Source organism: Nipponia nippon, unplaced genomic scaffold (genome assembly GCF_047370975.1).
Source record: "Nipponia nippon isolate SJK-2023a ecotype South Korea unplaced genomic scaffold, ASM4737097v1 scaffold_4, whole genome shotgun sequence".
Taxonomy (NCBI): domain Eukaryota; kingdom Metazoa; phylum Chordata; class Aves; order Pelecaniformes; family Threskiornithidae; genus Nipponia; species Nipponia nippon.
In genome coordinates, this window is record NW_028262358.1 from 118,583,078 (window position 1) to 118,606,510 (window position 23,433).

At 45.4% G+C, this 23,433-nt stretch overlaps 1 protein-coding gene across 6 annotated transcripts in view; it reads left to right on the plus strand.

Annotated features, from left to right (window-relative positions):
* The window catches only part of KLHL29 (kelch like family member 29), a 405,515-nt gene extending 389,777 nt beyond the window's left edge, over positions 1 to 15,738 (plus strand). For all 6 annotated transcript variants that reach the window (XM_087775206.1, XM_087775204.1, XM_087775203.1 and 3 more), the window contains one exon: positions 13,360 to 15,738. In XM_087775206.1, the coding sequence (XP_087631332.1) occupies positions 13,360 to 13,543 (184 nt within the window). In that variant the 3' untranslated portion in view covers positions 13,544 to 15,738. The remainder of the gene's footprint in view (positions 1 to 13,359) is intronic.
* Positions 15,739 to 23,433: the final 7,695 nt, after the last annotated feature.

Sequence of the window (23,433 nt, forward strand, 5' to 3'; positions counted from 1 at the left end):
CAGAACTTAAAGGCCTTTTAAAAAGTTTTACGTGGCTGTTACAGAAAGACGGGCTTGTTTCGGGCATTATTCAGCGCCAGCCCCTCACAGAGCGGTTCCCTACGCTGGGGACTGGCCGAGCTATTGGTTTCATGGGGAAAAGCCATCACTGGACCACAAACCCCGCCGTGGGCGGCCCCGGGTGCTGGGTGAGGGTTTGTTATCGATGTCCAATGCAGCAGCGTCTCGAGGCACTGAGCAAAACCAGGACCGAGGGGTTGTGCCAGGCGAGCGCCCAAGTGAAACACCAGCCGGGGCGGTAGGAATAGCAGCGATGGGGCAGCAGCTGGGCCCACCACGGACCCACATGTCCCAAACGTTCAGCCAGCAGCTCTGTTCCTTGCCCCAGGGGCGTCCCTAGCCCCCATCCTATGGTTGAAAAACACCTCGGTGTTTTAACTTGGTGCATTTAACCTTTCACTTTGGTGCAGATGAGAAAATTCCTTTTTAAGAAAGCCTGCTCAGTTTTTCTCTTTTTGCTGGTTTGTTTTTTTTTTCCTGTTTTTTCTCCCTTTTTTCCCTTTTCTTTTATTAATTTCAGGAGCGCCCTCTCTTGGCTGCTGAAGCATATTTTGTTGGAAATAAAGGGGCCCGAGCAGCCGGCTCCGTCCCGGGCGGCTGCGGCCCTGGGTGTCCTGCGCTAAGGTCAGGCCTTCCTTGTCCCTCCGCTCTAGCAGGAGGCAAAGCAGGACGAGGAGGAGCCTGCAGGGCTCAGGCCGCTGCTAATGCTATTTTTCTCCTGAAAACCAGAAATAAAGGGTACGATACAGCTCAGCATTAGAGCCCTAACCAGTAAAATGAAAGGCAAGGGACTTGTACATTTGATCCATTCCTGTATCTTCCCATAAAGGGGGATGAACTGCTCTTTGAACATCTCTGTTTCGTAAAACATAACGAAAAATCTTTTAAGTAAGTATCTGGAACGCACTACAAGAGAGATTGCATGGGTGATTTCAACGAGGTGCTGTTGGCTGAGCATCTCACCTGAAAACTTCCCAGGGTTTCTAACATGAAGGGGCTCCTTGCTCTGCACCCTGCAGAAAGGAATCCAGTGGGAGACCTTGTGATGGACCAAGGAGAGTAAACTGGTGACCTAAATATTAGCTGCTGCTTAGGCACCATGATAAACTGGCTTTGCTTAAGTAGAATATGACACCCATCAGTAAAAGTCACTTCAAACTTTTAAATGACATTTTTTCTAAAGCCTAAAGCAATAGTGGACTGGAAACCTGTATTTATAGTGGGATAGTCATCAAAAAAAGGAATAGTTCAGTACATCCCAATTGGATGCCAAAAAAGACACAATTTCAAAAATTCGTAAATGTGCTGGGAAACGGTCAAGGAAAAATACTTCAGCCAAAAGGAGATGTAAAACCTATGACAAAAGCTAACTAAATCAGTATGTATGGAAAAAGGGAAAATGGGAGGTTAGCAGTAGCAAATAGGCTAAAAACTTGCTGCTGCTACAGGAGACTGAGGGAACCAGTGAAGTACTAAGGGCTGATAGGAGTAAAAAGAAAGGCACTTTAAACCTTTTGGGTTTGCAATTTTAATCAGTTATAAAACCATTTCTGACGAGGCTGATGAGGTAGCAAAGTGTAACACAGACCGATCGGATGCTATTTCTTATCTGTATTTGGAAGGGAGCGAGAAGGTTTGGTTCCATATTCTGCTGTGAGGGACCAAAAGCGGTCACTGTTGGCAGCAAGGAAAGGTGTGAACTCAGGCCAGTGATCTCACTTAGCCTCATGTTGGTCCTCTGCAAAATACCAGAGTGGTTAATTTGGGATTTAGAATCATAGAATCATAAAATCATTTAAGCTGGAAAAGACCTTTAAGATCGAGTCCAACCGTTAACCTAACACTGTCCAGTCCACCACTAAACCACGTACCTGAGCACCACAGCTACACATCTTTTAAATACCTCCAGGGATGGAGACTCAACCACTTCCCTGGGCAGCCTGTGCCAGTACCTGACTACCCTTTCGGTGAAGAAGTTTTTCCTAATATCCAACCTAAACTTCCCCTGGCGCAGCTTGAGGCCGTTTCCTCTCGTTCTGTCACTCGTTACTAGGGAGAAGAGGCTGACCCCCACCTCGCTACAGCCTCCTTTCAGGTAGTTGTAGAGAGCAATAAGGTCTTCCCTCAGCCTCCTCCAGGCTAAACAACCCCACTTCCCTCAGCCACTCCTCATAAGACTTGTGTTCTAGACCCTTCACCAACTTCGTTGCCCTCCTCTGGACACGCTCCAGCACCTCAATATCCTTCTTGGAGTGAGGGGCCCAAAACTGAACACAGGACTCGAGGTGCGGCCTCACCAGTGCCAAATACAGGGGTACTATTATGTCCCTGCTCCTGCTGGCCACACTATTCTTGATACAGGCCAGGATGCCATTGGCCCTCTTGGCCACCTGAGCACACTGCTGGCTCATGTTCAGCCAGCTGTCAACCAACACCCCCGGGTCCTTTTCTGCCAGGCAGCTCTCCAGCCACTCCTCCCCCATCCTGTAGCGTTGCATGGGGTTGTTGTGACCCAAGTGCAGGACCCGGCACTGAGCCTTGTTGAATCTCATGCAGTTGGCCCCGGCCCATCGGTCCAGCCTGTCCAGGTCCCTCTGTAGGGCCTTCCTACCCTCCAGCAGATTGACACTTCCACCCAACTTGGTGTCAGCTGAAAACTTACTGAGGGTGCACTCGATCCCCTCATCCAGATCATCAGTGAAGATATTGAACAGAACAGGTCCCACTACTGAGCCCTGGGGAACACCGCTTGTGACCAGCTGCCAACTGGATTTAACTCCATTCACCACCACTCTCTGGGCCCGGCCATCCAGCCAGTTTTTTACCTAGCAAAGAGTACGCCCATCCAAGCCGTGAGCAGCCAGCTTCTCCAGGAGAATGCTGTGGGAGACAGTGTCAAAAGGCCTTATTAAAGTCCAGGTAGACAACATCCACAGCTTCTCCCTCATCCACTAAGCGGGTCACCTTGTCATAGAAGGAGACCAGGTTAGTGAAGCAGGACCTGCCTTTCATAAACCCACACTGACTGGGCCTGATTCTCTGGTTGTCCTGTACATGCCACATGATAGCACTCAAGATGATCTTCTTCATGACCTTCCCCGGCACCGAGGTCAGGCTGACAGGCCTGTGGTTACCTGGATCCTCCTTCTGGCCCTTCTTGTAGATGGGTGTCACATTTGCTAGCCTCCAGTCAACTGGGACCTCCCCCGTTAGCCAGGACTGCTGATAGATGATGAAAAGTGGCTTGGCCAGCTCCTCTGCCAGCTCCCTCAGTACCCTTGGGTGGATCCCATCTGGCCCCATAGACTTGTGCGTGTCTGAGTGGTGTAGCAGGTCACTAACCATTTCCTCTTGGATTATGGGGGCTTCATTCTGCTCCCTGTCCCTGGGTACCCTGAGAACAACTGGTCTGACTATAAAAGACTGAGGCAAAGGAGGCATTAAGTACCTCAGCCTTCTCCTCATCCTTTGTCGCTATGTTTCCCCCTGCATCTGATAAAGGATGGAGATTCTCCTTAGCTCTCCTTTTGTTACTAATGGATTTATAGAAACATTTTTTGTTGTCTTTTATGGCGGTAGCCAGATTAATTCTAGTTGGGCTTTGGCACTTCTAATTTTCCCCCTGCATAACCTCACGACATCCTTGTAGTCCTCCTGAGTGGACTGCTCCTTCTTCAAAGGTCATAAACTCTCCTTTTATTCCTGAGCTCCAGCCAAAGCTCTCTGTTCAGCCAGGCCAGTCTTCTTCCCCACCTGCTCGTCTTTTGGCACATGGGGATGGCCTGCTCCTGCGCCTGTAACATTTCCTTCTTGAAGAACGTCCAGCCTTCCTAGACTCCTTTGCCCTTCAGGACTGCCCCCCAAGGGACTCTGTCAACCAGGCTCCTAAACAGGCTAAAGTCTGCCCTCCGAAAGTCCAAGGTAGCAGTTCTGCTGACCCCCCTCCTTACTTCCCCAAGAATTGAAAACTCTGACCATTTCGTGATTGCTATGCCCAAGATGGTCTCCAGCCATCACAGACAGCCTCCAGCCATCACAGTGCGTTGATTTCATCAACGAATAAGTACATGCTAATAATATAATGAACAGCAATCGATGCACTTTCCTGGAAAATGGGTCTTGTTAAACCAACCTGTTGTCTTTTGCTTTTTTGGGGAGGAAATTGGGTTCTTTGTTTTGATTTTTAATAAAACACGCCTGGCTGCTAAAGACAACTGTGATGGTATAATATACTGCGGTTTCTCCAAGGTATTTGTCTGGTATTATATGGAATTAACAAGGCACATATTAGAGAGATTAAATCTGCTTCACTGACAGATCTCAAAATGTAGTTGTTAATGAGAAGATATCATTGAGCAAGGCCACCGGTACCAAGCATTGATTCTTTTTCAATGCTATTTAATATATCTACCAACAACCCAGGTAATAGAAAATCTCCCCTGGTAAACGCTGCAGGTGGCATAATACTTGATGGGTAAAAAATACTACAGAAGGAGCTATTTTAGCCAGTTATCTGCATGTCTCAGTCAGACGGTCTCAAGCTAACAGCGGTATTTTAAATGCAAAGTAATACATGGAGAAAACACAATCATAGCAGCCCTGCTCCCCTCAGAAAGTCAGGCACTCAGAGGAGGACATAAAGGAGGCCACTCAGAGCTACACAACATGAGCTCTCATCGCAATGCGGTGGATAAAAGGTCAATGCAATATTGGATATATAACATGAGCCCTAACACTGAAATAAAAACAATTTGAAGCTGGGAGGAGAGAGTGCTGCTGCGTACGGCATTGGCGAGATGCATGCAGGTCTTGGGTCCACACATCAACATGTGGAAATATCAGCAGAAGTTCAAAGGAAAGCTGCAAAAATGAACCCAGGTTGCAAATCAAATCTTTGACATGAAATTTGAGGAGTTTATCAAAGGAGGGCTGAGAGGTGATTTGATCACTGGGAGCAATTGGAAAAAGCTTTCAGTCTCTCAGACAAAGGGATAGCAGGTTACAAGGGCTAGAAAGTCAAGTTACACATCTTCAGCCTTGAAGTGAGGCATTTTCCCAACCGCAAGGACAATTAAACAGAGAACCAGCAAGGGAGAGAGCGAACTCGGCAACACTCGGTGTTTTTAAGAGGAGATTAGATACATTTCCAAGAGAGATGCTGCCTGGGAAAAAGTCCATGGCCCGCATATACACAAGCTCGGATTAACTAAGCACAGAGATCCCTTCTGACCTTAGTCTATGAATCTATAAATTCCTCATTCCACTCATTAGCATGGATGACAAAAAACATGGCTTAAAAGCAGCAACATAAACAACTTAAAAATTAACTGCATGCTATTGATCTCCTCTCACCAGGAATCACTCGATACCAAATTTGCTGGGAAAAATCTTGACCGCATCACTTTTATTTTTATCTGCACTGTTTCTACATGTTAGTGGCTAGGGAGCGTGATGGCTCTGAGCACAGGGAAGAGAAATGTGTGCGACATTCCCCACGTGTGCAAAATTAAAGGTCCATTCAAATGGTTTTAATATCAAGTTAAATTACTTTTAATGAAAAACGAAAAATAAATGGTTCAGGTCTCCAGCTCACAATTAACAGAAGAGCAAATTGAGCATCATTTTCAGATTAAGCCCGGCCTGATGGCAGTCAATAAGACATTTGTGTTGACCTAGAGTTAACCCTGTGAGGGATGGTGCCAAGCAGACAAAGAGCTATAATAGGCCTGAAGCGTTTTAAAATTCACTGACAGTTCACATGCAGGTCTTGAACATCTTCCACGCGACGTGTGAGGCTGAGGGAAATATTTGACATTTCCCAAGCATCAGGCATGTGTGTCTTGTTTGCCACACGGACCCCGTCTGCGTTTGGCAGCCCCTGGTTATCTGCGGGATCTCTGGAGGCGGAGGCGGCAGACAGCAGCCGACAGGGATGAAGAGCCGGGATGATCACACCTTGCTCGGCCAGACACCTCCCTCCAGAAAGACTTGCAAAGACATCCCTCCCCTCCAGCGCTGGGGAGTCTTCCCTTCGCAGGCAGCGGTCTCCCTTCCCGCAGTGCCCTTCAAGGGTTTATTTTTCCACGAGCAAAAAGAATACTGAATGCATTTCTGTGCATGATTAAAAATTCCATATTCTGCTTGCTTAGGATGCAGGCAGCGTGCAAACAGGCGTGTGCTACAGAGAGCCTCCACGGGGCAAGAGCGGCAGCGTGATGGTGCCAGCAATAATTCTAGAGCAGCTAATTTAGTACCAGCAATTCCCAGCAGATACCAGAAAAGCATTTTCTTCCTCCTCCTCTGACTTTTAACCAGTAAGATTTATTACATGGTTCTGCCGAATGGAAATCTTTAATAAAACTTCGACTCAGGCTGAACAGCACAAACCCAGGGTCGGTTTGTAGGGTTTTTTTCTTTTTTTTTTCCCCCTCTTCTTTTTAAATAAGCCCTTGTTCTTGAACAGTGAAGCATGGTGACTCCTGTGCTGCACTACTAGGCATTGCTAATGCACGGCACCAGCCGCAGACTCCCCCAGCTGATTCCTTTCCTCATTGCAAAGTTCCTGGTAACTCCAGGCACTGGAAGGGGTTAGAGCACGGCTTGTTTGGACAGATATTCCCGGGTGAAGCTATTATGGAGCACGGTTCCTTAATGGCCTTGCACTTCTCAAGCCCACAGATGTAAAGGCTGGTCTGTTCAGCAGGCAGCGTTTGCAGCTGGAAGTGTTTGTGGTCCAGATGGGAAAACTGAAATCTTCCAGCATATCTGGAAGGAGACGTGTGGCTGGGACTACGCTCCATGGACAGCGGATGAGAACTGCTGCACCAGACTAATAGCAATGATTTCTGTAGCAGTTGATGACACGAAGGATTTCGGTGTGCAGGAAAGCGTAACTGATACAGACAGAGCACTTGGGCCGTTACTGATGTGCGACAGACTTCGGAATAAAACACTGCTGTTTTTCAGCAACAAGTAACAATGCCACATGATGGTTTTGGATCATTAGCAAGGGAAAGTGCTCACGGAGTAGGAGAGAATATAACTGGAGCTTGGCCAAAACACCCACACTAATAATCCTGCTCCAAGAAGTGGCATGATATCCTCCTAATTGACCATGACTAATCTGGACCCTCATTTATCCATCTCTCTGTAAAGATGACACCTCTGGCAGCCCAACACAGCCACCCGAGCTCGAACCCTCTCAAACATAACAACCTGGCTGCAAACAACCACACAGGTTGTCAGCACCGTTACCAGACTCAGGATGATGCTTTGGCACCATGAGCACCACCACACACGGAGACAGCGGCGGTGCCTTTCACTTTGGTGTTGCAAACCACCATGCAGGGTTCAATAAAAGGTCCCCAGCTTAAGCAAATGCTCACGGGGCGCTTGCAGCTCTGCCTGGCACCGCACGGAGCCGCTTCCCACGGTAGCTGGTACCCTGCAGGCTTCTCTTATCCCAGCGCTTACTCCATCCCCTTGACAAGCATCGTTTAGTTCCACCTCCAGTAAAGCCCTCCTGAAATCTTAGGGCAGGAAGGAAATTCATCCACTAATAAACGTGGGATTTTTTTTTCTACTTCTAAGCAGAGTCTGTGTCTATCTAATTGATAGTATTTAATAACCTTTATGGAACTGCTCCAAATAAACTAGTGAGCACGTGAGCATGCACAGGCGGGAGCGAGGAGGGAGAGGAGCTTTGTTTGTGGACTCAGAAGATATTAAGTTTCAGGGAATCAAAACAACATGCTAATTCAGCTGTTTCAAATCTCTTTTACAAGCCTAGATATAACAATATAGGATTTTCTTTTTTTCCCCCTCTTTTTAACATTTCCTGATAAGGCTGATGTGATCTTTAGGACTAAGCAGGAAATTCAAAAATAATAATAATCAAAATTAACAAACTTTTTGCTGGTAGACCCACAGCTTGGTGCTATGTCTAGCCATCACAGGTGGGAGAGAGAAGGGCTGGAGCAGGAGCTCCCAGGCACTTGGCTCTCAAACACTACAGAAAAGAGGCACTGACATCCTCCGCCTTGGGTTGCTCCCACATTACTGCCCATCAGGAGACTTTCGCTATACAGTGCTTTTGAATGAAAAGTGGAGGGTCCATAATGCTCTTGGTGGGAAGGTGGCCACCAAGTGAATGGCAGCTGAGCTGCCTGAGCATGAGCAGGGCCCCCAGCTCATCTGTGCCAAGCCCTGGTGCTCCATGCCTGAGCTGGAGCAGGGGTAGGGAAGGGTTTGCAGAGACATCGCGTGGTTGAGCAGACAGCGAGGCTGATGCTCAGGTACAATTAAAAAAGTTGAGTAAAAAGCAGTGCAAAGTCAAATGCAGCAACCAAGGCAAATCAGATCCTGGGCTGCATCCACAGGGGCGTTACTAGCTTAGATAGAGATGTGATCATCCCACTCTGCTCAGCACTTGTCAGGCCGCACCAGGAGTACTGTGTCCACTTCTGGTCCCCACAATTCAAAAAAGACATGGACAGACTGGAGAGGGTCCAAAGAATGGCTACAAAGATGATCAAAGGGCTGGAGAACCTGCTCTGTGAGGAAAGACTGAAGGAGTTAGGTCTCTTCTCCCTGGAGAAGAGAAGGCTTGGGGGGACTTCACACAGTATTCCAGCAGATGAAGGGCAGCTACAAGGAGGACGGAGGTTCTCTCTTCACAAGGAGCCACATGGAGAAGACAAGGGGCAACGGGTACAAGTTGCACCAGGAGCAGTTTCATCTCGAAATAAGAATTTTTTACAGTGAGAACAATCATCCACTGGAACAACCTCCCCAGGGACGTGCTGGAGGTTTTCAAGATGCAATTAGACAGGGTGCTAGATAATCTGATCTAGCGTCCCTTTCCCATGAAAGGTTGGACCAGGTGATCTTTCGAGGTCCTTCCAACCTGGGCTGTTCTATGATTTTATGATTCAGTGATTCACTTTGTCCATCAGGTCCTTTAATGGCCAGCTGTCAGAGAGGGACCTTCTCTGCCACCTGTTTGCTCAAGCTGGGGAAGGACTGCAAGGTGGATGGGCAGAGAAGAGATTTGAAGGGTGTTCAGATTGCACAAGCACTCCAACTGCGGACGGCCAGGTCCCCACCAGCCCTTGGTCCCCCTCTGCCTCGTTAGGATTTTCTTAGGAGCGTGATTCGTAGCTTTGTGGAGGCCAGCAGATGGACTGGACAAGCAGCAGCGGCAGCGGGGAGATAGTCACAGCGTGATCCTCTGACACCGCTCACGGTTTGGGCAAAGAAGGATGCCCTGGCACCTCGGGTGACTTGGCTGCAGGGCTATAGGTGAAGCCTCTCTAGTAAACCACAGTAATTACCCAGGGAGTAGAAAGCAGGGTCGTTAGCCTGCGGGGTAATAATTTGCAAAATGCTGAAACGTGTTTTCCTGGAAGGAGTGGATGAAGTGACCTCCATTTTGATACCGATTACCATCACTCGGGGCGTGCTGCTGGAGAGACGGGGGTCCGGCTGCTCCTTAGCTGGGGAGGTGGCTGACCCCGAAGCTGCCAGAGGTTTTGTGTCCCCGTGGCGAGGCTCTGTGGCACGGAGCTTCCTTCCTTCCCAGGCTCTGACAGCCTGTAATCATTTTATCTCTCAGGATTAATGGCACCGAGCAATAAACTCGCATCCTAATTATTGTAATTATTTCTTTCTTTGTACGTCAGCCTTGGTAACGATGTTTTTACAGCTGATGGGATGGAAGGGAGGGGAGCAAAGAAATATTGGCACAGGAATGAAGAGAGAGCAATGAGCATACTCCTTTCCACTCACTTTCCTCAAGGTTTTAGAGCCCACTTGAGTTTCCTATTCCCCGAGGTCCCAGAAATTATCAGTGATTGTCCTAATACTGCAAAGTAGCAGCAATCTAGGCCTAAATTCCTAATTGATCTTAAGTACCTACCTCCCACTTTAGCCCCGGAGATGCCTGAATGTCTCCGAAGTCCCCTGCACACGTAAGTACCCGCTGCATACTCAGAACTGCCTATTTCTTTATAGCCTGAGTAGCTCACTGTTTTTCTTAACCTCAGGCATGACTCACAAGCTAAGCATTATGCCAGTCTTATCTATGGGAATTGCATACGGAGGGGGCAGAAGCTACTCTAATCACCATTTAAAATTCCTACAGTCTTTCAGAGGGTGGAATTCAGCATCCATTTCTTCCCCAACGCATTAGCACCGTGATGGGAGGCCACAGTCTTGAGCTGCTTGCCTCAGCCGCCGGCCATGAATTTCTGTCAGCGCAGTAGGTAGCCCAGGTGCTGGAGAACAAGAGCAACGTTTGCCCACGCACTGTAAGCCCTCGTCCAGAGCATGGGTGGGGAGGAACCTGAACCCAGGGAGGTGCGCTTGGCTGCTCTACGGTGGTAGCAGCTCTGGCTTAGAGCAGCTGCTACTGAACATGCCACAGAGGAGACTTCACTCGAAGAAATGTGGGCAGCTAAGTAAGATACTACACAGGAATTTGTAAAGCACCCACGTCCCCGTTTAGAGACCTAACACTAGATGCCCGAGGGGATTCAGCTATGCAGCACACAGCCAGCTAGGAAGGGCTGGTGGTTGCTTGGCTCCTGTTCCCAGGGTCACCTACAGCGTAGATGGAAAGGTCTCCGCACAGAGTCCTCCCTCTCTCCATCCCCTTCTTCCCATCCAGATCAAAAGCTCCGCGCAGAGCAGTCTCATCAGGTAACAAGCAGTAAGCATCAGACAGGCCCTGTATACACGTGGTAACAGCCACGGAGGTCCTCTTCTCCTGTGCTGGTGTGAGGTACTGTCATCTACACCAGCGTGTCCGCACCAGTAAATTAAACCTTCGCTGAAGCCATTCATAGGCAGTGGACCATGATCATCAACGCTGATGGAACGAGCCCCGGGCTCCATGCTCCACACTAGCATTTCTTTTAATTACCCACTACTGATCATTCTGCAGCAAGGTCTTTCTTGGGCATCTTTTCTTCTTTGTTTGGGAGTTTGTTTGGTTTTTCCCACTTCAGCCAACAAAATTGCTGAATTAATCCACTTGCCTTTTTTTTTTTTTTTTTTTTTGGTCAAGTTTTGTGTAGGGGTACTTCTTTAATGGCTGATCAGCATTTCATTAGAGAACCAAGGCAGCAAAGCTACTCTGTACCACAGTCCATCTCTGACACTGGACCCTCTTCCCCCGGGCATATCCCAATTCAAATAAGCTTCCATCTCCTTCACTATTAAGAAAACAAAGTGAAACACAATCAGCAACCACTACGCCCTCCCCATGCCATATTTTGCAAGCCATAATTCCCAGCCTGTCTTGCTTTTAAACACTACCTTGCTCCAATACAGAGATGGGCTTCCCACCCGCAACAAATATCTTAGTCCTAAACCATGGTTTAATTTGCAGGTTTATCTGATTTACTGGGTCAGCTGGTCCTGCCATCTCCGCTCCCTCCTGGCCGTAGGGGCCCGAGCCCACCCTTTGGAGGTGGGCTTGTTCTCTTTCAGAGCCATCTTTTGGGATGACACTTGCTTTACTCAAGTCCTTGTTCTTCCCCATTTCTCCCTGACGTTTCAAAAATAATTACCAGTGGTTCAGTAAGTTCATTAGCAAACTCCCTTAGGACCCTGGGCTATGTATCATCCAGCCCTGCTGATTTGTGGATAGGCTCTAATCAAGTGTTTCAAGTCTCGCTCTCCTTCCTCCTCCTTTCAGATTAACAGTTATTTTGACAAGATTCTCATTATTTCCTATTTCCTGGCGGTACCCAGGGACTAGGCTTATTTGAGTCCTCACTGTTGTCATTGTGGGTTTATTTTTAACCTCGGGCTCTGCTTCTCCACAAGGACATCAGGGTTTTGTGTTCTTCAGAAACACGTGGTTTTGTCGGTGCCATTTTAGTCTCAGTTCATCCTGGGTCTTCCAGCGCTCTCTGTCTTTTGCCTTTAACACTTTTCATTCTTCTTCTTTCCTCTGCTCCAAAATTAGCTAAAGAAATAACGTAGCTTTCACCAAGCCTACAGGGTTACTACCCTTCTCCAGCTTCTTAGACCTAGGCCACCTCCTTGGCTGCAATTAATTTGTCTTCCCCTCCCTCTTTTTCTCCCTGCTGTCCTCTGGCGTGCACACACTTGCCAAGTCTGCCTTCTCCTTCCTGGCTGCTCTTGGAAGGGACCCAGCCACCAGAAAAACCACTGCCAGCCCCATCATCTTCACAACATCTTTAAATATTGGGGGCCAAACTCAGGCTTCCTGGCAGATGAAAAGCAGAGCCACCCCCGCTTTTGGGGAAGGCAGCATGGAGACCACAGCAGCCCTGCATAGGTTTTTCCCACCCGGCTCCCTCTGTCATCCCTCTGCCCTTTCAGATACGCACATGGGAGTCCAGCCCCTCGTTACCCATCTTCATTAGCCCAAAGCGAGTGTCATGCCCTGCGCACGATTGCTGGAGAGGCCGAGGGGTTAAGTGGAAGGAGGGAGGAGGAAGAGATGAGGCCGAAGGGCAATTTTTCTTTCAAATACCTCTCACACCTATGTGCCATCCCTCCTATCCAGAGCCTACAGGCCACAGGATTAGCCCAGCCTCATTATCCTTGATTTGCAAGAGATGTCTGAAGTCGAACACTTTCATTTTTAAAAAGCAGTAAGTTTTTTTGTCTTCTTCAGAGGCCAGCATATAGCTCGTATAGCTCCCCTGCCAGTCCCTCAGCTGCAAGTCCCCAGCCATCAGATTTGTGTGCCCCGGGCGGGCTCTCCACACTGCTGGGCGGGCAAGCAGGACAAGTCCGGGACAAGCAGGACAAGCAGGCCTCCGGGCTCCCACAGCAGAGCACGACCGTGGAAGGGGCTGAAGCAACAGAGCATTTTTGGAGGTTTTTTCCCCCTGCCTTTGCAGCATTCATTAATAATTAGAGGAGAAACTTGAAGCAAGGGTTTATTCCAACCGAGGCGGCAGGGACCCTGAATTGCTTGGATTGCTTTTGCATGTACATGGTGTTGTTACAGGGACGCGTCATCCTGCTACATTTGCTGCAGATCCCATACGTGGGCTGGAGAAGCATCTTACTTGGACTCATTTCTGTTGTTTAAATTAGAGACAACGTTTACCTACCTGGCAGGAACACAAAAAGCATTAATTTGGGGGAGAGAAAGGGAGAGGGAAGAGAAATGCCCACACAGCTTTATATAGATAAGAATAAAAGGTGTATTCATAGTTTACCCCTCGTTACAAAAGACTAGGTTTGTTTTAAGCCTACAAAGAAAATTGTTGGGTAAGAAGACTGACTAAAGCTTTTTTTTTTTTTTTTTAAATACAGCGCTGTGGTTCTGGATGGAAAAATTTATGCCACTGGTGGGATCGTTAGCAGCGAAGGACCTGCCCTGGGAAACATGGAAGCCTACGACCCTAAAACAAATACGTGGACACTTCTACCAAATATGCCCTGCCCTGTTTTTCGACATGGCTGCGTAGTAATCAAGAAGTACATTCAGAGCGGCTGACGTTGCCCGGGAGTTGGACAGAGAACTGTTTGTACCTGTTGAAAGCAGGCAAGAAGAATACTACTACTTAAAAAACAAAAGCAGCAAAGCCAGCCAGTGAACATATTGCTCTAAAGTCTTGAATAGTGTCTACATTGAATGTAGAAAAATCATCCTCACCTTTTGGTGAACAAGGAGCAGAGAGCTCCGTGCTATGTAAGATATTGTAACTTAATAATACAAGGGTGTCACTAGATGTTATAGTGGCACTTGTTCTGGACGTCGGCTTTTGGTCAACCCAGGTGCAATAGAATTTCACATATTTTTTAAGCTGGGGAAGAGAGGAAAACAAAAAAATAATCTGCATTTTACTTTAGAGCTCAAGCTTGATTCTTGAAATAACCATGCAGATTAGTTTTACTATTACACTTTAGGCATCAATCTATTTGAAAGGTCAAAGTGTCCTTACCACTTTGATTCCTACATTTGTTTTTAACAAATACATGCTTTTCAATACCAATGACTGAGGGAAATCTTGTGTGACAGATGGCTTACGTTGATGTCAGTCTTCCATCAGATGAAACGCATCTTTCGGTTCTCTAGAGCAGAGCCCAGAGGGGGTGAGGTGGGGACTGAGCAGAAGAGGAATAGCCATTGGTAATAAAGTCCATGTAAAATGATGAAAAAAAAAAAAAAAAAGGTCTGTTGGGCTGGATGAGTTTCTGCTCCCGGTGGTACTCGGGGGGACACGTGTGGCCGTGCCCACGGGGCGGGCGGGGGCTTCGGAACTTTTTCCTCCCGGTTTCTGCTGACGAGCGAACTCGGCAGTGCTCAATTCCCGTAAGGCAAGATGAAAACGGTTTCGATTCCAGAGGCGTTCTCCTGGGAAACCCGCTCTTCGCTTCTGATTGGGATCCCATTAGAACACACGGTGTAGCGTGGGATTTCCACGTTTTCATCAAACGGAGAAGATGCCTCCTGTTGTGGCTACGCGCTCAGTTTTGGCTCTCAACCAAAATTCCTTACGTTGGGATATACGCCACTATCTTTTATGTAAAGTCTGAGAAGTTTTTTATTTTATTTTTCAAGTTTCCCCCTAGGTGCGGAAACCTTATACTTCTCTTATTTACAGATTTTAAACACACGAGTTTAAATCCCATGGTAGAAAAATGCATAGACTTAAGCCCAGTATAAGAGACTTCAAATGATTACTATGTAGAGTTGTAAGTATATGCACAGCACAGGGGTTATATTTTTATATATATTAAAATATTGTCTATCCAGAGAGCATTGTGATGTGGAAATTCTTTATAAATTTATACATAAAAGGATCAAATGGGAGATGGACCGGGTACCATAGAGGGGGCAGGGGAAAGAATCTTAAAATTCACAAATAGGAAGCAACCCCAAGCTAAGGATTGTCTGATTGCTTTCCAAGTAGAAGGAAAAAAGTTGCCATACTTGCCTTTGCAGACTCAAATCCCAAATGCCGTGCCGGCAATTCAAGAAGGAGGGTCCTATACAGGGCGCGGGTGAGATCTTACAGTCAATATCTAGCTGAATTTCATACCAAATATGCTAGCCTTTTTATACGGAGGGAGGTCTGCCTACAGCTTTGGGGAAATCAATGCAGATGGTTAGCTAATCATCTTATTTTATTAATAATCGTTTATAAAATAAAAGAAAAAAAATGAAATTTGTATCTTGCAGTATTTAAAGAAAAAGTGCTCAAGTCAGCGGAGTCAAGCTATAGGGTGACTCAAGTCTCTCATTTTGACAGTGAGGTTCCAGCCTTTGTTATGCAGTTGTTTTATTTATTCTTTAAAGAAAAAAAAATAATAAGCACAACAAAATTATATACGAGTATGTCATTTAAAGTATTTATGTCAAACAGGGTGCAAGTGTGAACCTAAAGATTGGAGCACAAGTTTCTAACTGCCTGGGGCAGGACTAATTTTAGTGTTGGTGTGTGTCTACCTCCAAAGGAGGTGCTACCTGTCAACAAGACCTAAACACATTCAACATTTCCAATTTAGCTTATTTCTTCATTTCTCACACTGGAACAAACTGGCTATTTCTGTGAATAATATTAAAAACAGGGTTATCTGTAATGGTATTGTATATAGTTTATGTTTACTGTTAAGTTCTTGTTATATTATAATAAATATATTTATAGATCTAGATTCAGCATCCAGATTGGATTAATTTTGTCACGACTGAACACGAAACCACACTGCATGAACGGTGACTCCAGGTTTCATCCCAGCCGTGGGTGAAAACGCATCCATTCCGTCCAGCTAGCTTCTCTTGCAAATCCAAAAATGGATTGCTAATATTTAAATGCTCAGTAGCTTCCAATGTACTTCCATTCTCCTTTCTGAAAAAATTCTTAGAAGTGATTTTGGATTTTATTCAGCAAGACTGTTTCTTCATCTATTTTCTCAAACTTAGTAAAGAACAAAAGGGCTCAAGATGAGTTTTGGAAACTATCTTGAAAAAAACACTGATACACAGCTTTGGTTGGTTGGTTTGGTTTACATGAAAGTTAGGATTGGTACTGCACTGCTGCTGCGGTGTTTAAAAGATGAAAGCCACTTTCGCCCTGTGGTCAGAAGTCCTTCATATGCAGAGCAGGAGCTCTGTAGCTCACGGGATGCATCTTTCAGAGAACACTTAAGCGCAACCGTTCATGGTTTCTTTGATGTTTCATTAGGGCGTCATCTGGTAGTTGTAAAACTGGATATGGAACAAAGAGGAGCCAAATACAACTAGTCTCAAATACCACCGCAGTGGAACATTTCAGCTGGATCTTAGGACATAATATCTGTTCTACACATTAACAGCAAGAATCTAACATACACTGTAGTTGTCTCTGGTTTTTGGAGTACATCTATGCAAGTATTTAAACAGGTTTTAAACATTTTAGTTTAGGCTTAGTGGCTCAGGTTGAACAGCCGGTGAAGATTACTAAAAGCCTTGCAATTCAGTATTACACAACCGTGCTGCAGTAATCCAGACCAACTGGAATGACTTGCCAGCCTTTCCATCAGCACCCTGCAAAGATCTCTTACTCAGCACTAGTCAATAATACTTGGTAGGATGAACAAGACACAGGCTATTTGCTTTACTTGTATGTGGAAATTATTTTAGTTCCCCTCTGGGAAGCTGGCTGAGCGCTTTTGCCAAATGAATCATGTGCACATATCTGCTCAGAGACTTTGCTTCTTAAAAAGCTTTAAGAAATTCAGGGGACAGGCTGGCTCAGCAGCCTGATAATGATAAAAACTCTTTTGTTCGCTGGTTTGACTCTCCCCTGGCTCACCTGGGAAGGCGAGTGATCTCGAAATGGGGCTGTTCGCTGCGTTCAGGTAATCGCCTACCCCTGACAATTTACACGAGTCGTCCGCCTTTCTCCCCTGGTTTCATCTAGCGGCAAACACTGTACTAATAAAGCCTCAGCAACCCCGTCTTTTAATTAACTGCAGCTAGGTGTTAAGGCTGAGCTTAGCACAGTGCAATTGGAGCAAGCTAATTAGAGCGTTCGTTACACTTGAGGTTGCCCTTGGTCGAGTCCAGACAAACCCAACGCCAGCACGAGCACCCACTTTCTGCAGCCGCGGGGATTAGCTGGGAGAGGCGCCGCAGCCTGCCCTTCTGCCTGGCTCGACGAGTGCCGTTATGTTTAATCAGCAGAGGCCGCAAAGGCACAAACTGCTTCAAGTACTTACCCACCCGCCCGGCGTCTCGTGAAGAATTGCTCTGAAAAAAATGGAACCGATCCCAAAGCTTTTTTCCGCTGTCTTGAATGCAAGGGCAAGGTCTCAGAACCACACTGCCTCCCCATCACCAACTGAAAAGGGCGACTAATAATATAATATAATATAATATAATATAATATAATATAATATAATATAATATAATATAATATAATATAATATAATATAATATAATATAATATATAGGGGATAAACCCAAAGAGCAGCTGCAGTCAAGTCCTGGCAGGCTGCGACCCGCGCCAGGTCCCTAGGAAGACACTGACTCTGTATCCACTTTTACAACTTGTCACGCTACTACAAGCTTTTTAAATTGGATGAGACCCTGAAGCTCACCCCTTAATGCCTTCTTTCCCATTTCAAGTCGGCTCAAACACAGGAGCTGAAACATGCTTTCGGCTGAAGTAGAGATGCCAGCACGTGGGGAAAGGCAGCAGTAAGTTCCCGTCATCGGCGAGTGTGCTGGGTTGATAACTTAAGACTGCAGGAAAAGCCAGAAAGAAAATGGTCTGGAGGGAAGCAGATGGATGTGTCTCAGGCACAGCGCTTCCATCACTCATTACATTAAGCTGGACAGCGATACCAGAACCGAAACGCCATTTTTTCTTCCGAAAAGCCAATCTGTTTGAGGCACGATTAAACACTCGCTGAGGTTAGAATCCATGAAAGCCAGAGCTGCCATCGCGGGCTCCTGAGCCGAGCTGCGCAAGCACGACAAGCAGAGCAGCGCCGTCTCCAGCTGCTGGGGACGGGAAAGAAAAAAGAAAGCGGCAGACTGCCTTGAAAAACGACTCTCCCTGTGCTAGTCACCGGTGTTTTTTCTTTTGATAACACACACTACTTTTAGTAATTCCTGTTTAGTTAGTGGATTTCGTACAGAGTAACAAACTCCAATTTTCTTTATCTAAACAAATTCTACTTCAGTCGGTAGCAGCTTTACACACAGAATTAAATGTTTTGGCTCAGTTACTACCTGGGCGAAGGAAGCTCCAGTGCTGTCATCACGCCAAATCTGCCTCTGAATTTTTCATTAGCGGTGGTCTATACAATGAAGGTTTGAAAGGCTGCCTGCTGGTTTTAATTTCATGATCTGTTATTTTTGAACAGCATTCTCTTTTCCTTCGGAGTTCATATCCCAGATCTTACACAGCAAGACTCATACTGGCAACGGTATCAAACTCTTTCACAACCTGTCCAGAGAACAGCGTTCGTAACCCAGGTTTTTTAATAGCCTGACAGGCAACTTCAGCATGTAGCTTGTAAGCAAATTAATAGAGAACTAGAAACTGTGATGACAGCCGGGGCTAAGCTGAAGATTGCTTGAAGTCACGCCTCGCGCCACAGGCAATACACACACTTTCTCCGTCGTCCAGCATCAGTGACCTTTTCTCACGTTTTTGTGGCTAAAGAGCAGACACCCAAGGTCACCAGTGACACTCCTACATAAGCTTCAGCTTCCCACCTCATTAAAAAAACCCATATGTTTATAAAAATAATAGCTCTTACAGGTAGAAAGGAACCGATTCCTCTCCACACCTTGGGAAGTTAAACAAAGCAGTCCCTAATTTCTAATACGCTGTCCCTGTGCTGGTGGACAGCATCAGAGTAAGGATCGGTGAACTGAAGAGTGAAGGTGACGCACCACATGCTTTCAGTCTTAAGAGCAGAACGAGCATTATGCTCTACCAGAAACACCGTCCCTCCACTCAACTAAAAATAATTGGCTCTCAAAAAGCAAACCTAAATTTCCAAGCCCACTGGAATTTCTGTAGCCACTCTTTCCCTTCAAAGAGATCATCTTCTAATAAGGTATTTACTTTCATGTCCAATGAACGCAGCGCCTCATTACTTGTTGACACCAACTTCAATTTTACCTGCTTTAACTTACGCCCAGCTTTTCTGCAAGCTGCCTGTTTATGTATTGGGACATATAAATGCCACACACAGCCTTTCCAGGGAAAATGAAGAGCAGAGATGTGGCAGGGAGTGCTTGGGAATGGTTCGCATTTCTGTTTTCTGTTTGGCAAGAGGTATCCCCTGTGGGGATTAAGACATCCAGACAGCATGCTACCTGGAGAGGGTATCAGACTTTCCCTGGTGGATAAGGGTTTTCAAATTCAGGAGGTAACCAAACACTCAACCATCTCCAGAAAGCCCAGAAGTCTCTGCCCTGCTGACATTCGTTTTTAATAACACATGGGTATTTCAGAAAGAGTGCTGATAATGCGACCGTTATCAGAAGGGCAAGTGAAATGACTGGGTAATTACAGGGCATTCACCTGACATCACTCCCAAATAAAAATGGAACGATGATATCTAACTAAACTGATCGTGAATCAAAGAGATAAGAATAAATACGATGATTTTCTAGAAAATCGGCTGTATCACACAAACCTGATCTCATTCTCTGACAGGATTACACATTTGATTGATAAGGTAATAGATTTTCAACAGCATGTGACAAAATACTTCAACTTTCTCACTGTACAGTATTCAGACAGCAAATATTAAACAGGCTAAGAATAGGCAGATTAATTGAGGAACATCTAATCTGTTCGAGTAATTCTCAATTTGGTACTATCAGAGTATTTCTAATGGGGAAATCCTCTTCTTCCAAAGTTCTTGAAGGAAAATGTTGACATAAATCGCCAGTCACAGGCCTGTGGGAAGAGAGATTAGCAGGGCAAAAGATAATGAGGACCGCACGAGTCAGACGTACTGTGCTGGCTCCTCTGGCTGCTTGGGACCACAGAAACAAAACTTCTTTTCATAAAGCTAAGGGGCACCTCGGAGAGGCGGGAAGGGGGAAGGCTGACATTCAGGATGGAGAACAGCATCGTGAAAAGCCGCATATCTGAGAAGAGTCAAGCAACAAGAGCTCCCAGCCCAATTTCATGGCATAAAAGGACTAAATTGATCTTTAGATGTGTAAAAAGGAGAACAGTGAGCAGGAATCAGTGATTTTTAGCTCTATATATGGCACCAGTGGGACCAATGCTGGAATATGACATCAATTTCCTCTGTGAACAAATGTTTTAGAAGATGTTGAAAAATCGACCTACTGCAGAAAAGAGCCACAAAATTGACTTAAAGGCTGGAGAAAATGCAGTGAAAGCCATAAAGAGCTCATTCTGCTCAGCAAAAAGAAGACTGAGAGGCTACTTGATCACAGTGCATTAGTATCTTTGTGGGGGAGGGGAAAAAAAAAAAAAATCTATGTATGAAGAGTCTAGAACACAAAGAGAAGACAAGCAGCAGTGCCTGGAAGCAGAAGCCAGACCAAAACAAATGAGGAATAAGGCACGTGTTTCTACCCATGAGCTTAACCACTTGATGAACAGCTCAAAGAGCAGGGTAGATACACAAAGTCTGCAGATCAAGACAAGATGCCTTTCTTGAAAAGACTGTTAAGCCATACGTAAGTTAGTAGACCCTGTGCATGCAAGAGATTAAATCGTACGTGCCACAGCATCAGATTCAAACAACAGTGTTTTCTGCTGACATTATTCTCCGTGAATAAACCTGAATTTTTGTGACAACTTGCAAAACATTTAAATCATCATTAGGTGCCAGCTCATTTCCATTTCCAAAATTTATCCTCATGTATTGAAAAGATTAACACTGTAAAATTTATGCTCGGCTTGTGCTTTCGTGGCTGTCCTCTGAATCTTGTGAAAAGGAAGCTTTTTATTTTAAAAAGAGCTTTCTGCCTTCGGGACATGCTTTAAATTTTAGAGCAAGACTCTGAAGGACTCTAACCCCAATATAAAGGCTAGACATCAATTTTAAACCAGTTGCATCTCCAGTGCTTCACAAAAATGTAGTCTTAGATGCTTATATTTCCAATATCTAAAATGCCTACACAAAACAGTAATTTATTACTAAACTGATGTTAATAGTCACATGCAACATGTGACTATTCGCATCCTAATTCCTTTCTCTCACTAAACCTTTTGTAATGTCACAGAGAATGCACTAGGCATCACTTCAAAACACATTGCAGAATTATACTCATTAGAAACCTAAAATAGATTGGCAATGGATCCTTCCCTATCACCAAAATCAGGTATCACTGTTTTCCAGGTAGCCTCCGCATACAGACGGGATTCTGTAAGGTGCAACGAAGTCCGCAAGAGAGCACAGGACCTTCACGACAGAACTGCAGCTGGGGTCTTGGTTTTGGTTTAACTAAGCCAGCGTTATTTTCTTTCCCTCTATAGCAGAAAGACTCAATTTCTTAGCAAATTAGTTTAGTCCAAATTTAACATATTTTTTCCAACATATTTTGGTCTCTGCTTTACTTCCTTTGCTGAAGAGATGTTTCAAAGGGAGCCCTTTTGACATTTCCCAAAGTCTTTCCTTTCTCTCAATCCACAGTCCCAAAGCTGACAGGCCATCCTCTACAGATGCCTGCTTCCCTACAGACACAGTCGAACACCTCTGGCTTATAGCACAATTCAAATTTCACGTTGATGCAAAGGGGTTTTCATCACGATGCAATTCATCTCCACAATAAAACAGGATGACAAGTGGTGCGAGCATTCCCAGCAGCCGTCCGGTCTGAGGGACCTGTACGTTTCTCACACGTGCTCTGCCAAATTCCCGATCGCTTAAACAAAACACAACGTGGAGAGGAGTCAGGCACAGCAGAAACAACTCAGCTTCTGCAGTATGCCAACACAGCCAAGTGCTGCAGCAGCGGTGCCCCGAACGCGGGGCCTGAACCACCTCCTCCTCCACTCTCAACCTGCCCCGCTCTTGCAACTGAACGCGAGGAGCCTCCTAACAGACAGCCGGATTCAAGAATACCTCATGCACCTGAAACCTGAAGCAGCTTTATTCCAATTCAGCATCCACATAGCAGCAAATCTTAATGCGGGTGGCCAGCTTTACACTAACATCCCACTAAAAGTGGTGAATCCATTTTAAATCTTAGCAGCTTATCATATTTTTAAAAGGAAAAGGATTTTCTCTACTATTAAAGAAAGGCTCAATATAGCATAACTCAAATGCATTCCTAAAATAAATGGAATTTAGTAGTAGTCACAGCCAGTTACTGGTAGTGGGTTCAACTGAAATACACTCCCTATGCAAATGATCACACTGTAAAAAAATTATTCACCTAGAAACGGAATGAGGCTGAATTAATTAGTGTTAAAGTTTATAATCCCTCATTTTTACATAATAGCTACATGACCACAAGTGATGCATAAAAGGAGAAGAAAAAAAAAAAAAAGAGTGTTTGGCTTCATTAATCAGTTTACTGATTTAGCTTGCAGAATTTATTCACATGCAGTGCTTGCTTAAAACCCCATATATTACAAGCCCAAATCCAAATCCTACCCAAGATACAGAACAAAAGGATCTCATTTTTAATTCATTTAAACAAATTATCTGAGGGGCTTAAAGGAGGAAACAGAGGATGTGCAACACTGCAAATTTAAGGAAATACAGGAAACTGCATTGAAAGCAGAAGCCACCAGCAGAAGGAAGCAGCGTTAAGCACTGAACACTTGACAAATCAGTGTTGCAGAAGCTTTTATTAAGGCTTTATTAACAACATGTGATGCAATCCAACTATTCCTCACTAATGCATGCTTTCGAAGCACCACTCAAAGTTCTCCAAGTATTTTTACAAGAATCCTTTTGTCAATGCCCAAATAAAGCGCAGTTCTGTCCCTTTCGACTGAGCATTTTTACAGCCGCTCTCAGAAATCAGGCCTGAAACAATTCTCTCCGTTAACATGGCCACCACCACTCTTGAAAGACAGAAACAGATCCGCAAGACCTCATACCCCACATTCCTTATTCAGAGAGCGCACATCCCTCGGATGGTGTTAGTGCGGTGCCGGGATCTCCACGGCTGCTCAGATCAGACCACCACCTCTGACCATGTTGATGAGCCTAGGCTCTCACTGATCAATTGCTACATTACTATATTTATATAATGTTATATATTTTATTTAATATCTAATTGTGCTTTCAAAGCCGCATATACAAGCGGAATTGGAGTCAGATGTGAGATAAGTTACTACTATCCTCTTCCTCAACTAGTCTTTTGCCCAGGAGCTCTACAGTTTAAGGTACACAGAAAGGAAAAGACGAGAACGAGCAGATGCCTTCTATGTCCTACACCTG